We start from the raw sequence: 12,500 nt of genomic DNA, 5'->3' as shown, positions 1-12,500 counted from the left end.
GGGGGAAGGGGGCGGGGGGAAGAGTGTGGGGGAAGGGGGCGGGGGGAAGAGTGTTTGGGCCTACAGGAGAGCTCATGTGTGTCCTGCACAAAGGAACCAAGTAGCGTATTTCTGGGTCTCCAATACAAAATAATCAAACCACAGTTTAGGTGTCCAGCCAGATTCAGAAGACCTGCTGCACTGAAACGCCCAGGCACCTGATGCCCTACTGGGGTAGGAGTGGGGTAATAATAATAATAATAATAATAATAATAATGCATTTTATTTGATGTCGCCTTTCTGGCACCCAAGGACACTGTACAATAAAAGACAATCATAAAATTAGACAAGGGAAATAAACATTAAAGGAGTAGGGCCGGGGTGGGGTAGATCTAGGATTAGGGTAGGGTTAGAATGGAGGACAATATTGATTTGTTTTACTGTGCTTAGATAATAGAAAACTGGTTTGCTTGAAACACATTTAAAATGAAACCCTAGAGATTCAGGAGAAAACTGAATTCCATCCTTGTGCATATATGATATGAGATATAAATAATGTTTTATTGGAGCTGTTTTTAAATATCTGTTTTATCGAACTCTCAGACACTCAGGCAACATGGTGAAAACCATTTCCAGTTGGTGAACATTTCTAGAGGTGTTCTGGTGTCTGTGTGTAATCAGAGAGCTTCACATTTACATTGTGTTGAGTACAAGCAGGGCAAGAGTGATGCATTATCACTGCAATAGAGCACTAACTCAAACCCTAACTCAAACCCTAACTCAAATCCTGCCTCTGTAAACAGAGCCCTAACTCTAACCCTAACTCAAACCCTGCCTCTGTAAAACAGAACCCTAACTCTAACCCTCCATGTGACTGCCACATATTTAAAGCTTCATAAAACCTCTAATAACATAAATATCTATACTAAAACTTCAATATCTGTCCTACCTCCATGTAAGGTGATAGGGTTAGTGTGAGGGTTAGGGTGAGGGTTAGGGTGAGGGTTAGTGTGAGGGTTAGGGTGAGGTTTAGTGGTTGGGGTTAGGGTGAGGGTTAGTGTGAGGTTTAGTGGTTGGGGTTAGGGTGAGGGTTAGTGTGAGGTTTAGTGGTTGGGGTTAGGGTGAGGGTTAGGGTGAGGGTTAGTGTGAGGTTTAGGGTGAGGGTTAGTGTATTTGGAGTGTGTTTTGGACTATTTGCTCCATATAATCTTAAAACAATGTGTCAGCTCACGTTTACACGCAATGAGCCTCTATCAGGGAAAATACCAATTTTAGCCATTCTGATTGCTGTTGAAATTTGGCCAGTGCAGTTTCGCTGCATGTTAACCAGACATTCATGGACCCACGATGAATTGTGAGTAGCATAGACACCTGGAGTCATAACAGGACATGCGAGGGTCTTCTCGTGATGCAAATCACTGTAATGACCATAAAACAGTGATTTGCATGTGGTTGCTGGTTTCATAACTGAACACATGATTACCGTCATGACAATAGACTAGGCAACTTTCTGAGTTAAATCTATTCTCCCTCAGATCATGAAAGTACTCTGTTCAAATACAGGGCCTCATTCTCCTGCCCTGCAGTAGCACACCACAAACTCTTCTCCTAAGGGTGCCCCCCAAACACCATCTAATGGAAATGTTGAAGGCCTTAACCCTAGCCCTAAACCATTGCAAATAATTATTTAGATATCCCACCAGCTAATAATATTGGACCCCTTGTCGTGTTTTCTGTTGTGCTTTATGGATATTATTGTGTATTTCACAATCAGAGGTTGTCTTGGCCACATTCTCTCCGGAAGCAGGAAGTGCGGTATTGCTCTTATTTATAACATGGCTGTGCTGTGCATTGTTTTAAAAGGAGATGAATTGGGTGTTTAGGAGTTATAAATGATGGTTCCACTGGAGCATGTTTAAACCCTTCGAGAATCTCCAGAAGAGTGTTAAGTGTATCAACGCCGATGCTCTCAGGAGGTTGTGCTATGCATGGCTATAAATGATGGTAAACAATAACTGTGGTCTGGCTTGAGAAACAGGAAACATATGCTTAACATAAATCACAGAGACTGGCAACCTCTATTTATTTATTTTTCAAATCTGGTAAGTTCTGTTGTCTGTTCCTGACAGGAGTTCACCGAGCTTGAGCTCAAAAGCAACAAAACCACTTCCAGACGTTAGGGACTAACCCTAACCCTAACCCTAACCCTAATTTCTCACACCACGTCATTGTAACATGGGAAGCCGTTTACTCAGACATGACATGAGCCTACAAACCACAGGCCTACATTTGGCCACATGCACAAAAGCCCGTGCACACAAATATTCACCATTTAACGTCCTTGAGTGTGTGTGGAATGCTCGTGTGTTGCAGCCAGACGTCTACGGCTGCTCATCACCATCCAGGGTGTCGTCATCGGCATCCAGATAGCGTCTGCGCTGCGCTGTTTGAGACAGAACTGGTGCGGGTTTGAGACGGTACCGGTGCGGGTTTGAGACAGAATATCATATAACCTTTATCCCCTCACCTTGTCTCATCTGTGTCTCACATCATATAGCCTTTATCCCCTCACCTTGTCTCATCTGTGTCTCACATCATATAGCCTTTATCCCCTCCCATTGTCTCATCTGTGTCTCACATCATATAGCCTTTATCCACTCCCAATGTCTCATCTGTGTCTCACATCATATAGCCTTTATCCCCTCCCATTGTCTCATCTGTGTCTCACATCATATAGCCTTTATCCCCTCTTATTGTCTCATCTGTGTCTCACATCATATAGCCTTTATCACCTTGTCTCATCTGTGTCTCACATCATATAGCCTTTATCCCCTCACCTTGTCTCATCTGTGTCTCACATCATATAGCATTTATCCCCTCACCTTGTCTCATCTGTGTCTCACATCATATAGCATTTATCCCCTCACCTTGTCTCATCTGTGTCTCACATCATATAGCCTTTATCCCCTCACATTGTCTCATCTGTGTCTCATAACGTACAGTCTTTATCCCCTTACATTGCTGTGTTGTCTAGTGAAGTTGTAATGGGCCTTAATGTAAGTATTTGTTCAGAGACTCTATACAAAGAGAATATGCTCTTACCCTCTGTGGTTTATATAAGGATCCTAACAGCCCTTAGAGCCAAAGGTCCTCCCTGATAACGACCTGCTGGGACGTTTCATTGCGTTGTAAGAATAATGTACCCTAATTATGCCCATAAATGTGATTTTTAATTAACTCCTCTCTTCTCCTAAGCCCTTGGGGTTACTGAGTACCTCATCCGCTTCTGTTGCCAGCTCCTTGGCACACAGACGTGTGTGTGTGTGTGTGTGTGCCTGCAAAGACAAACAGCTGCAGTGCACTGGCTGTGGTCTTTCCCAGAGTGCTTTTAGGCACAGCTGGAGGCATGCCATTGGCTGCACCAGTCCTATGTAGCCCTTAGCAACCAGGATGAGTGACAGTAGCAGTGCACACTGGCTGTTTCCTCTGCATCTCCATGTTTGCCTTCACATTTGAACACTAGAAGCTCAAGTGTAGCATGTTCAGAACAAGCCACTAGCATTGCTGTGTACTATGAGATGCGAGTACGGTCTGTCCGACTGATTGTTGGCATGACGTGTTTAATAGTGCATGTTGTCCTTTAATAGTGCGTGTTGTCCTTTAATAGTGCGTGTGGTCCTTTAATAGTGCGTGTTGTCCTTTAATAGTGTGTGTGGTCCTTTAATAGTGTGTGTTGTCCTTTAATAGTGTGTGTTGTCCTTTAATAGTGCGTGTTGTCCTTTAATAGTGCGTGTGGTCCTTTAATAGTGTGTGTTGTCCTTTAATAGTGCGTGTTGTCCTTTAATAGTGCGTGTGGTCCTTTAATAGTGCGTGTTGTCCTTTAATAGTGTGTGTGTTGTCCTTTAATAGTGCGTGTTGTCCTTTAATAGTGTGTGTGGTCCTTTAATAGTGCGTGTTGTCCTTTAATAGTGTGTGTGGTCCTTTAATAGTGTGTGTTGTCCTTTATAGTGTGTGTTGTCCTTTAATAGTGCGTGTTGTCCTTTAATAGTGTGTGTGGTCCTTTAATAGTGTGTGTGGTCCTTTAATAGTGCGTGTTGTCCTTTATTAGTGTGTGTGGTCCTTTAATAGTGTGTGTTGTCCTTTATAGTGTGTGTTGTCCTTTAATAGTGCGTGTTGTCCTTTAATAGTGTGTGTGGTCCTTTAACAGTGTGTGTTGTCCTTTAATAGTGTGTGTGGTCCTTTAATAGTGTGTGTTGTCCTTTAATAGTGCGTGTTGTTCTTTAATAGTCTGTGTTGTCCTTTTATAGTGTGTGTTGTCCTTTAATAGTGCGTGTGGTTCTTTAATAGTGCGTGTTGTCCTTTAATAGTGTGTGTTGTCCTTTAACAGTGTGTGTGGTCCTTTAATAGTGTGTGTTGTCCTTTAATAGTGTGTGTGTTGTCCTTTAATAGTGTGTGTTGTCCTTTAATAGTGTGTGTGTTGTCCTTTAATAGTGTGTGTTGTCCTTTAATAGTGCATGTGGTTCTTTAATAGTGCGTGTTGTCCTTTAATAGTGTGTGTTGTCCTTTAACAGTGTGTGTGGTCCTTTAATAGTGCGTGTTGTCCTTTAATAGTGTGTGTTATCCTTTAATAGTGTGTGTGTTGTCCTTTAATAGTTTGTGTTGTCCTTTAATAGTGTGTGTTGTCCTTTAATAGTTTGTGTTGTCCTTTAATAGTGTGTGTTGTTCTTTAATAGTGTGTGTTGTCCTTTAATAGCGCGCTTGTGCAACTGCACCACAGGAAATACTGTGTGATGCCAAATGAATCAGGAGAATGTTCCAGAAGGAATCATATATCATATTATATACCATATATAATCGTCGTTGTTGTATATTGTTACCATATATAATACCATATACCATATCATGTCATAACATATAGCATATAGTACATCATATCATATAACATATCATATATCGTATCAAATTATATATTATATATATCATATATTACATATCATATATATATATCATATATCAGATCATGAAACTAAATATAAGGACTGCACTATGTCTGATATGCTGTCACATTTCTAGTAAATGCCTGTTCACCGATGTATACATGTCCTTTTGTCTGACCAATTTCAATCATCTTTTCATTTCATTTGTTAGCATAAATCCTTTCTTAGCTTCTTACAGCTAGAATTCCTGACAGGTCTATGCCATTTCTATGCCATTTTCGAACCCCTCTGCTTTCCATTTTACAAGGCCAGGTGTACGGTATAATTAATTTTACTTTCATTATGTTCAAGGTGAAACATACATTCTGATAGAAATAAGTTCTGATAGGACGTATCCATATATTTCAATGTTTCTCGATTGGTTTGGGGTGGCTACACTTTGTAGCTCCAGTTCAATGGTGAGAATGCAGTGGTCTGGAGAAAGGGGGGAAGAAAGGAGGAGAGAAGGAGAGACAGCAAAGGAGAAAAGGGGAGAGGAATGGAGAAGGGGGTAGGGAAGGCAAGAGAGGGAGGAGACGGTGGAGAGGGTGGATGGTTTAGAAAGGGGTTGTAGTGAAGCTCTTTTATGAGGATAAATGGTTATCATCAATGAGTCAAGTCAGTGGTGTCGGATTATGTTGGGTGTGTGTGTGTGTGTATGTGTATGTCTGTGTGTATATATGTGTGTGTGTGTGTGTGTGTGTGTTTGTATGTGATTGTGTAAGTGTGAGTGTGTATGTATGTGAGTGTTTTTGTGTGTGTGTGTGTGTATGTGTGTGTATGTGAGTGTGTAAGTGTGAGAGTGTGAGTGTGTATGTATGTGTGTGTGTGTGTGTGTGTGTGTGTGTGTGTGTGTGTGCGTGTGTGTGCGTGTGTGTGATTGTGTGTGTAACACAGAGAGAGTTAGTAAGGCACAGGATGCTCATGTGTGTGTACACACACTCACCCACCCAATACATCCGTATTCTTCTCTGCCCTTGAAAACGGTCTGTTATTTCAGGAAAGACCTTTATAAGTACCAGTTCAACATGGGATGGTAGTGCAGAGGGTGTCCTTACCTTCCCAGCATGCCTGAGTCTGAGACATGCCCCTCCTTCACCAAACACTACAGAACCTTTACGCTGACCTCACACTGACTAGCACCACAGCCAGGGTTAGGGCCCTTCACAGCCAGGATTAGGGCCCTTCACAGCCAGGATTAGGGCCCTTCCACAGCCAGGGTTAGGGCCCTTCACAGCCAGGGTTAGGGCCCTTCACAGCCAGGATTAGGGCCCTTCACAGCCAGGATTAGGGCCCTTCACAGCCAGGGTTAGGGCCCTTCACAGCCAGGATTAGGGCCCTTCACAGCCAGGGTTAGGGCCCTTCACAGCCAGGATTAGGGCCCTTCACAGCCAGGGTTAGGGCCCTTCACAGCCAGGATTAGGGCCCTTCACAGCCAGGGTTAGGGCCCTTCACAGCCAGGGTTAGGGCCCTTCACAGCCAGGATTAGGGCCCTTCACAGCCAGGGTTAGGGCCCTTCACAGCCAGGATTAGGGCCCTTCACAGCCAGGGTTAGGGCCCTTCACAGCCAGGATTAGGGCCCTTCACAGCCAGGATTAGGGCCCTTCACAGCCAGGGTTAGGGCCCTTCACAGCCAGGATTAGGGCCCTTCACAGCCAGGGTTAGGGCCCTTCACTGAGACGTTACTGGGTCGGTCACTCTGAGTGTTTGATGATGCTCAACCGTCATCAAATGTGGCATCAGTATGTAGCATCTATGTTTCTCTCTCTCTCTCTCTCTGTGTATGTGTGTGTGTGTGTGTGTGTGTGTGTGTGTGTGTGTGTGAGACAGACTCATGGCTTCCACAGAACCATACCTAATTGCCTGAAATGGTGTGGTGTGCTCTCTCTCTCTCTTTTTCCTTCTCTCTCTCTCTCTCTCTCTCTCTCTCTCTCTCTCTCTCTCTCTCTCTCTCTCTCTAACCACATTGGAGTCCTTCTCTAGGTGAGGCTAAGGGCAGCAGAAGCACTAACCCTTACCCTAACCCCTTACCCTTACCCTAACCCCTTACCCTAACCCCTTACCCTTACCCTAACCCCTTACCCTAACCCCTAACCCTTACCCTAACCCCTTACCCTTACCCTAACCCCTTACCCTAACCCCTTACCCTTACCCTAACCCCTTACCCTGGTTAAAGGAGACACGTGCATGTGTTTTAGCCGTGTTCAAAAAGGTCCTGATATGATTAAGGTGGTGAGGCAGGATGAGGAGGAAGAGTTAGGGTTACACTCCACTGACCCAAAGAGAAGATTCTCTCTCTCTCTCTCTCTCTCTCTCTCTCTCTCTCTCTCTCTCTCTCTCTCTCTCTCTCTCTCTCCCTCTCTCTAATACTCCCTCTAACAATCTCTTTCTCTCTAACACTAACACACACTCTCTCTCTCTCTCTCTCTCTCTCTCTCTCTCTCTCTCTCTCCCTCTCTCTAATACTCCCTCTAACAATCTCTCTTTCTCTAACACTATCATACACACTCTCTCTAACAATCTCTTTCTCTCTAACACTAACACTCTCTCTCTCTCTCTCTCTCTCTCTCTCTCTCTCTCTCTCTCTCTCTCTCTCTCTCACTCACTACAATCGCCCTCTCAGAAGCAGTCCAATCTGTCCTTAAAGACTGTTTGCAATATTGCAGTAGATAGTGTTATGAATTGCATTAAGTCCCAGTGCTATCACAGGTCTGCAGCAGACTGCCATTACAGACTAACACAGTAATGTTAAGGACCACTGAACCTCATCTATGACCTGCTGACAGGGTCTAGTTATTTATGCCTTATTGACAGACTCTGTGCTGAGTTGCATCACCATAGGAACTCGCAAATGAGGAGTGATAAGAATGATAACACAGATAAGAATGATGTGTGTGAGTGTGTGTGCGTGTGTGTGTGTGCGTGTGTGTGTGTGTGTGTGTGGCCAGCTTTTTCGTTTATCTTTTAACTGAAGACTGAAGGACAGGTAGAAGAAACAGTGGTAATGTTTGATGTCTGGAGAGATTGAGTTTAGATCTTGGAGATTAAAGGAAAGAGATACAGAGAGAGACCATGTTATGTGAGGTTGTGTGAGGTTGTACGAGGTAGTGCGAGGTTGTTTGAGGTTGTGCGATATTGTATGAGGTTGTGTGAGATTGTGCGAGGTAGTGTGAGATTGTATGAGGTAGTGTGATGTTGTATGAGGTTGTTTGATGTTGTATGAGGTTGTGATATTGTGCGAGGTAGTGTGATGTTGTATGAGGTTGTGTGATATTGTATGAGGTTGTGTGATATTGTATGAGGTTGTGTGAGATTGTGCGAGGTTGTGTGAGATTGTGCGAGGTAGTGTGAGATTGTATGAGGTAGTGTGAGATTGTATGAGGTTGTTTGATGTTGTATGAGGTTGTGTGATATTGTATGAGGTTGTGTGATGTTGTATGAGGTTGTGTGAGGTTGTATGAGGTTGTGTGATATTGTATGAGGTTGTGTGATGTTGTATGAGGTTGTGTGAGGTTGTATGAGGTTGTGTGAGGTTGTACGAGGTTGTCTGGTCACCAGGAGGTGAAGATCCTCATGATGATTTTGCTACATTAGATTTGGGCCCAGGTTCTCCAGCCTATGGCTGTAGCTCCTGCACACTGTTCAGTGACCTGCCGCTCAGGAGATGGTGAACATTTATCACCACGAGGCTACATGCCACATGCTGCTTCCACAAATGCCTGTTTGCTGTACGGTGTTTCCACCGCTAGTCTCTCCTTGTTGGCAAGGTCGTGTGTAACATCGGATAAAATGTTCTAGGATCAGTCATCCAGCCATGTGGATGACTAGTGACAAACAGACAAATGACATACAGGTTAATGTCATATGGTGGAGTCACGGCTTCCTGTACATCATCCTGGTGGTTCTTTGCCAGTCTGTTCCTACATGCACCTGCACCAAATCAAACTGGAAATAATTTAATACAGTCACATATTCTACAACATTCAGCAATCACCCAGTCAGGAAGATCTCAACAATTAGATTAACCAGGATTACAGGATATCATAAGATTAAGGGATCAGAAGAACTTTACCACAGAGTTCAGTGGCTTGATTGTTGCAGTCACAAACATACTTACACAATAACACACCTGTACTACACACACCTGTACTACACACACCTGTACCACAGACACACAAGTGGCCAGACACTGACAACTTATTCCATGTTAGGGTTTAAACTGCTGTGTGTCACGCCTGGCTCCACCCCCTCTCTGTCTGTCTAGCCCAGCTCCTCCTCTCCTGGTCTTCAGGTCTGTTCCACCTCTCTTTTTGTTTCATTGATGTCAGCTGTCGCTTGTTGAGTGTTCATTAAGGTTTGTATTTAGTCTTTGTGTTTTGGGTATTCGTTGTGGGTCAATGTTTATGGTGATATCAGTGTCTAGTGCTACAGCGGTTTATGTTTCGTTTCTGAATGTTTCTATCTGAGTCCTGCTTGTGCTTCTGTTTAAAAGTGTGTAGATTAGGTCTTGCGTGTGCTTCCGTGTTTATGTTGAAAGTTAAGTCCTACTTCAGTTTGTATGTTTGTAGTTAGGTCTTTCTTGTGCTATGGTATTACGGTCTTTCTCTATGTTGGTTTGGTGTATGTTGCTTCGTTCAGCTGTCTATGTGTAAGGTTAGTTTCTGGTTTGTCACGTTTCCCTTCGTTGTGTTGTATATAGCCCAATGTTATAATATTCTTATGGTTTTCGTATCTGTTTGTTCTGGTTATGTTTCGTGTTTAATTCCGGTGTCTTTGTATTGCCTCATGTCGTAGGTTTTGGGTTCCTTGTGTATGTTCTTGTGTGCTTCATATAAATCTCGTTGTTTTGAGTTTACTAGAGTTTGTGTTATGTTCTTGTTTGATTCGTCTGCAGTCGTTGGGTTTGTTCTATCGTTTAGTATGCCACGCAAAGGTAAAGCATTACGTGCCAACGTTACTCGGTTAACCAGTATGGCTACTTCGTATAGCTTTGGGTCCGGCTCTCCAGCGCCAGTGCGTCCGCCCCCTGATCACGTAACCCCCCCGACGTCACACTGTGTGTCCATAACTGTGTCAACTCAGATTCTCAAAATGAAGGCAAATCCTTTCTGTTATGTTCTGTATTATTACACACTAATATTAATACACACATTTATTGTATTATTACACACACTAACACCCACTACCAAACACTAACATTAATATATGCAATAAACAAAACTGATGGTTAAAAAGTCATTTGTAGGAATGCTGTATGACTCATACCTGTGTGTGTGTGTGTGTGTGTTTCTGTCTGTCTGTCTGTCTGTCTGTGTGTGTTTGTGTGTGTGTTACGGCCTCAGCTCTTCTGTGTGTTGAGGGTGTGTGTGTGTGTGTTACGGTCTCAGCTCTTCTATGAGTTTAGGGTGTGTGTGTGTGTGTGTGTGTGTTACGGTCTCAGCTCTTCTGTGTGTTGAGGGTGTGTGTGTGTGTGTGTGTGTGTGTATGTTACAGTCTCAGCTCTGTGTGTTGAGGGTGTGTGTGTGTGTCGGTGTGTGTGTGTGTCGGTGTGGTGTGTGTGTGTGTGTGTGTGTGTGTGTGTGAGTGAGTGTTACAGTCTCAGCTCTGTGTGTTGAGGGTGTGTCGGTGTGTGTGTGTGTCGGTGTGTGTTACAGTCTCAGCTCTGTGTGTTGAGGGTGTGTGTGTGTGTGTGTGTGTTACGGTCTCAGCTGTGTGTTGTGGGTGTGTGTGTGTGTGTGTGTTACAGTCTCAGCTCTGAATGTTTAGGGTGTGTGTGTCGGTGTGTGTGTTACAGTCTCAGCTTTGTGTGTTGAGGGTGTGTGTGTGTGTGTGTGTGTGTGTGTTACAGTCTCAGCTCTGTGTGTTGAGGGTGTGTGTGTGTGTGTGTGTCTGTGTGTGTGTGTTACAGTCTCAGCTCTGTGTGTGTGTGTGGTTGTGTTGTGTGTGTCAGCTCTGTGTGTTGAGGGTGTAGTATTTCATGCTCTCTGTTTGTGTGTGTCCAGGTTGGAGTGGGTGGAGATCATTGAGCCGCGCACACGAGAGCGCATGTATGCCAACCTGCTGACGGGCGAGTGTGTGTGGGACGCCCCGCCGGGCGTGTGCATCAAGCGCAGCGGCCAGGACCAGTGGTGGGAGCTCTTCGACTCCAACACCTCCCGCTTCTACTACTACAATGCCTCCACCCAGCGCACCGTGTGGCACCGGCCCACCGCCTGTGACATCATCCCCCTGGCCAAACTCCAGACCCTCAAACAGAACACGGACACGGTACCTGCCGCTGCCGCCGACAACGCCACCTCCGCCCACAGCAGCCCCGCCCACAGTAGCCCTGCCCACAGCAGCCCCGCCCGCAGCGCAGTCAGCAACGCCTCGTCACAGGAGCAGGAGGATAAACCAGCACCCAGGGAGGACGCAGAGAGGTGAGGGGAGGGGGGGGGGGGGGAGAGGAGGGAGGGGGGGAGGGGGGAGGGGGAGAGAGGAGGGGGGAGGGAGGGGAGGGGAGAGAGGAGGGAGGGGAGGGGGGGAGAGGGGAGGGGAGGGGGCGTTTGATGGAGTTTGGCTGAGCTCCGTTATGGCAGAGGCTTTATGTTACCATTTATACCCCCAAATATCCCCCTGAATATACAACTGAATATACACCAAATATCTCCCTGAATATCCCCCTGAATATTCCCCAAAATATACCCCAAATATCTCCCTGAATATCCCCCTGAATATTCCCCAAAATATACCCCAAATTTCTCCCTGAATATACCCCTGAATATTCCCCAAAATATACCCCAAATATCTCCCTGAATATCCCCCTGAATATTCCCCAAAATATACCCCAAATATCACCCTGAATATCCCCCTGAATATTCCCCAAAATATACCCCAAATATCTCCCTGAATATTCCCCAAAATATACCCCAAATATCACCCTGAATATCCCCCTAAATATTTCCCAAAATATACCCCAAATTTCTCCCTGAATATACCCCTGAATATTCCCCAAAATATACCCCAAATATCTCCCTGAATATCCCCCTGAATATTCCCCAAAATATACCCCAAATATCTCCCTGAATATCCCCCTGAATATTCCCCAAAATATACCCCAAATATCACCCTGAATATCCCCCTAAATATTTCCCAAAATATACCCCAAATTTCTCCCTGAATATACCCCTGAATATTCCCCAAAATATACCCCAAATATCTCCCTGAATATCCCCCTGAATATTCCCCAAAATATACCCCAAATATCCCCCTGAATATACCCCTGAATATTCCCCAAAATATACCCTGAATATCCCCCTGAATATACCACTGAATATTCCCCAAAATATACCCTGAATATTGCCCTGAATATTCCCCAAAATATACCCCAAATATCCCCCTGAATATACCCCTTGTAACGGCGGGTGTAGGAGGCAGGCACCACGACGTTAACGGTGAACATAGAACGTTTATTTAAACAAACACGTGTAAGCTCCGGGTGGAGCGCGCAGCCACAAACAACACTCGCGCAGACACGAAACTTTAGACAAAGACGAGCACAAGACA

At 44.7% G+C, this 12,500-nt stretch overlaps 1 protein-coding gene across 4 annotated transcripts in view; it reads left to right on the top strand.

The window, feature by feature from the left end:
* Positions 1-12,500, top strand: part of arhgap39 (Rho GTPase activating protein 39) — a 39,800-nt gene that overhangs the window by 8,888 nt on the left and 18,412 nt on the right. The window contains exons 1-2 of one of the 4 annotated variants that reach the window (XM_076988170.1): positions 8,908-9,246; positions 10,958-11,374. In XM_076988170.1, coding sequence (XP_076844285.1) covers positions 11,001-11,374 — 374 coding nt within the window. In that variant the 5' untranslated portion in view covers positions 8,908-9,246; positions 10,958-11,000. The other 3 variants (XM_076988169.1, XM_076988168.1, XM_076988171.1) reach the window with 3 other exon arrangements.

The sequence above is a fragment of the Brachyhypopomus gauderio genome, unplaced genomic scaffold, assembly GCF_052324685.1.
Source record: "Brachyhypopomus gauderio isolate BG-103 unplaced genomic scaffold, BGAUD_0.2 sc60, whole genome shotgun sequence".
Classification (NCBI taxonomy): domain Eukaryota; kingdom Metazoa; phylum Chordata; class Actinopteri; order Gymnotiformes; family Hypopomidae; genus Brachyhypopomus; species Brachyhypopomus gauderio.
The sequence above is the reverse complement of the archived record's forward strand: the minus strand, read 5'-3'. Positions and strand labels throughout refer to the sequence as shown.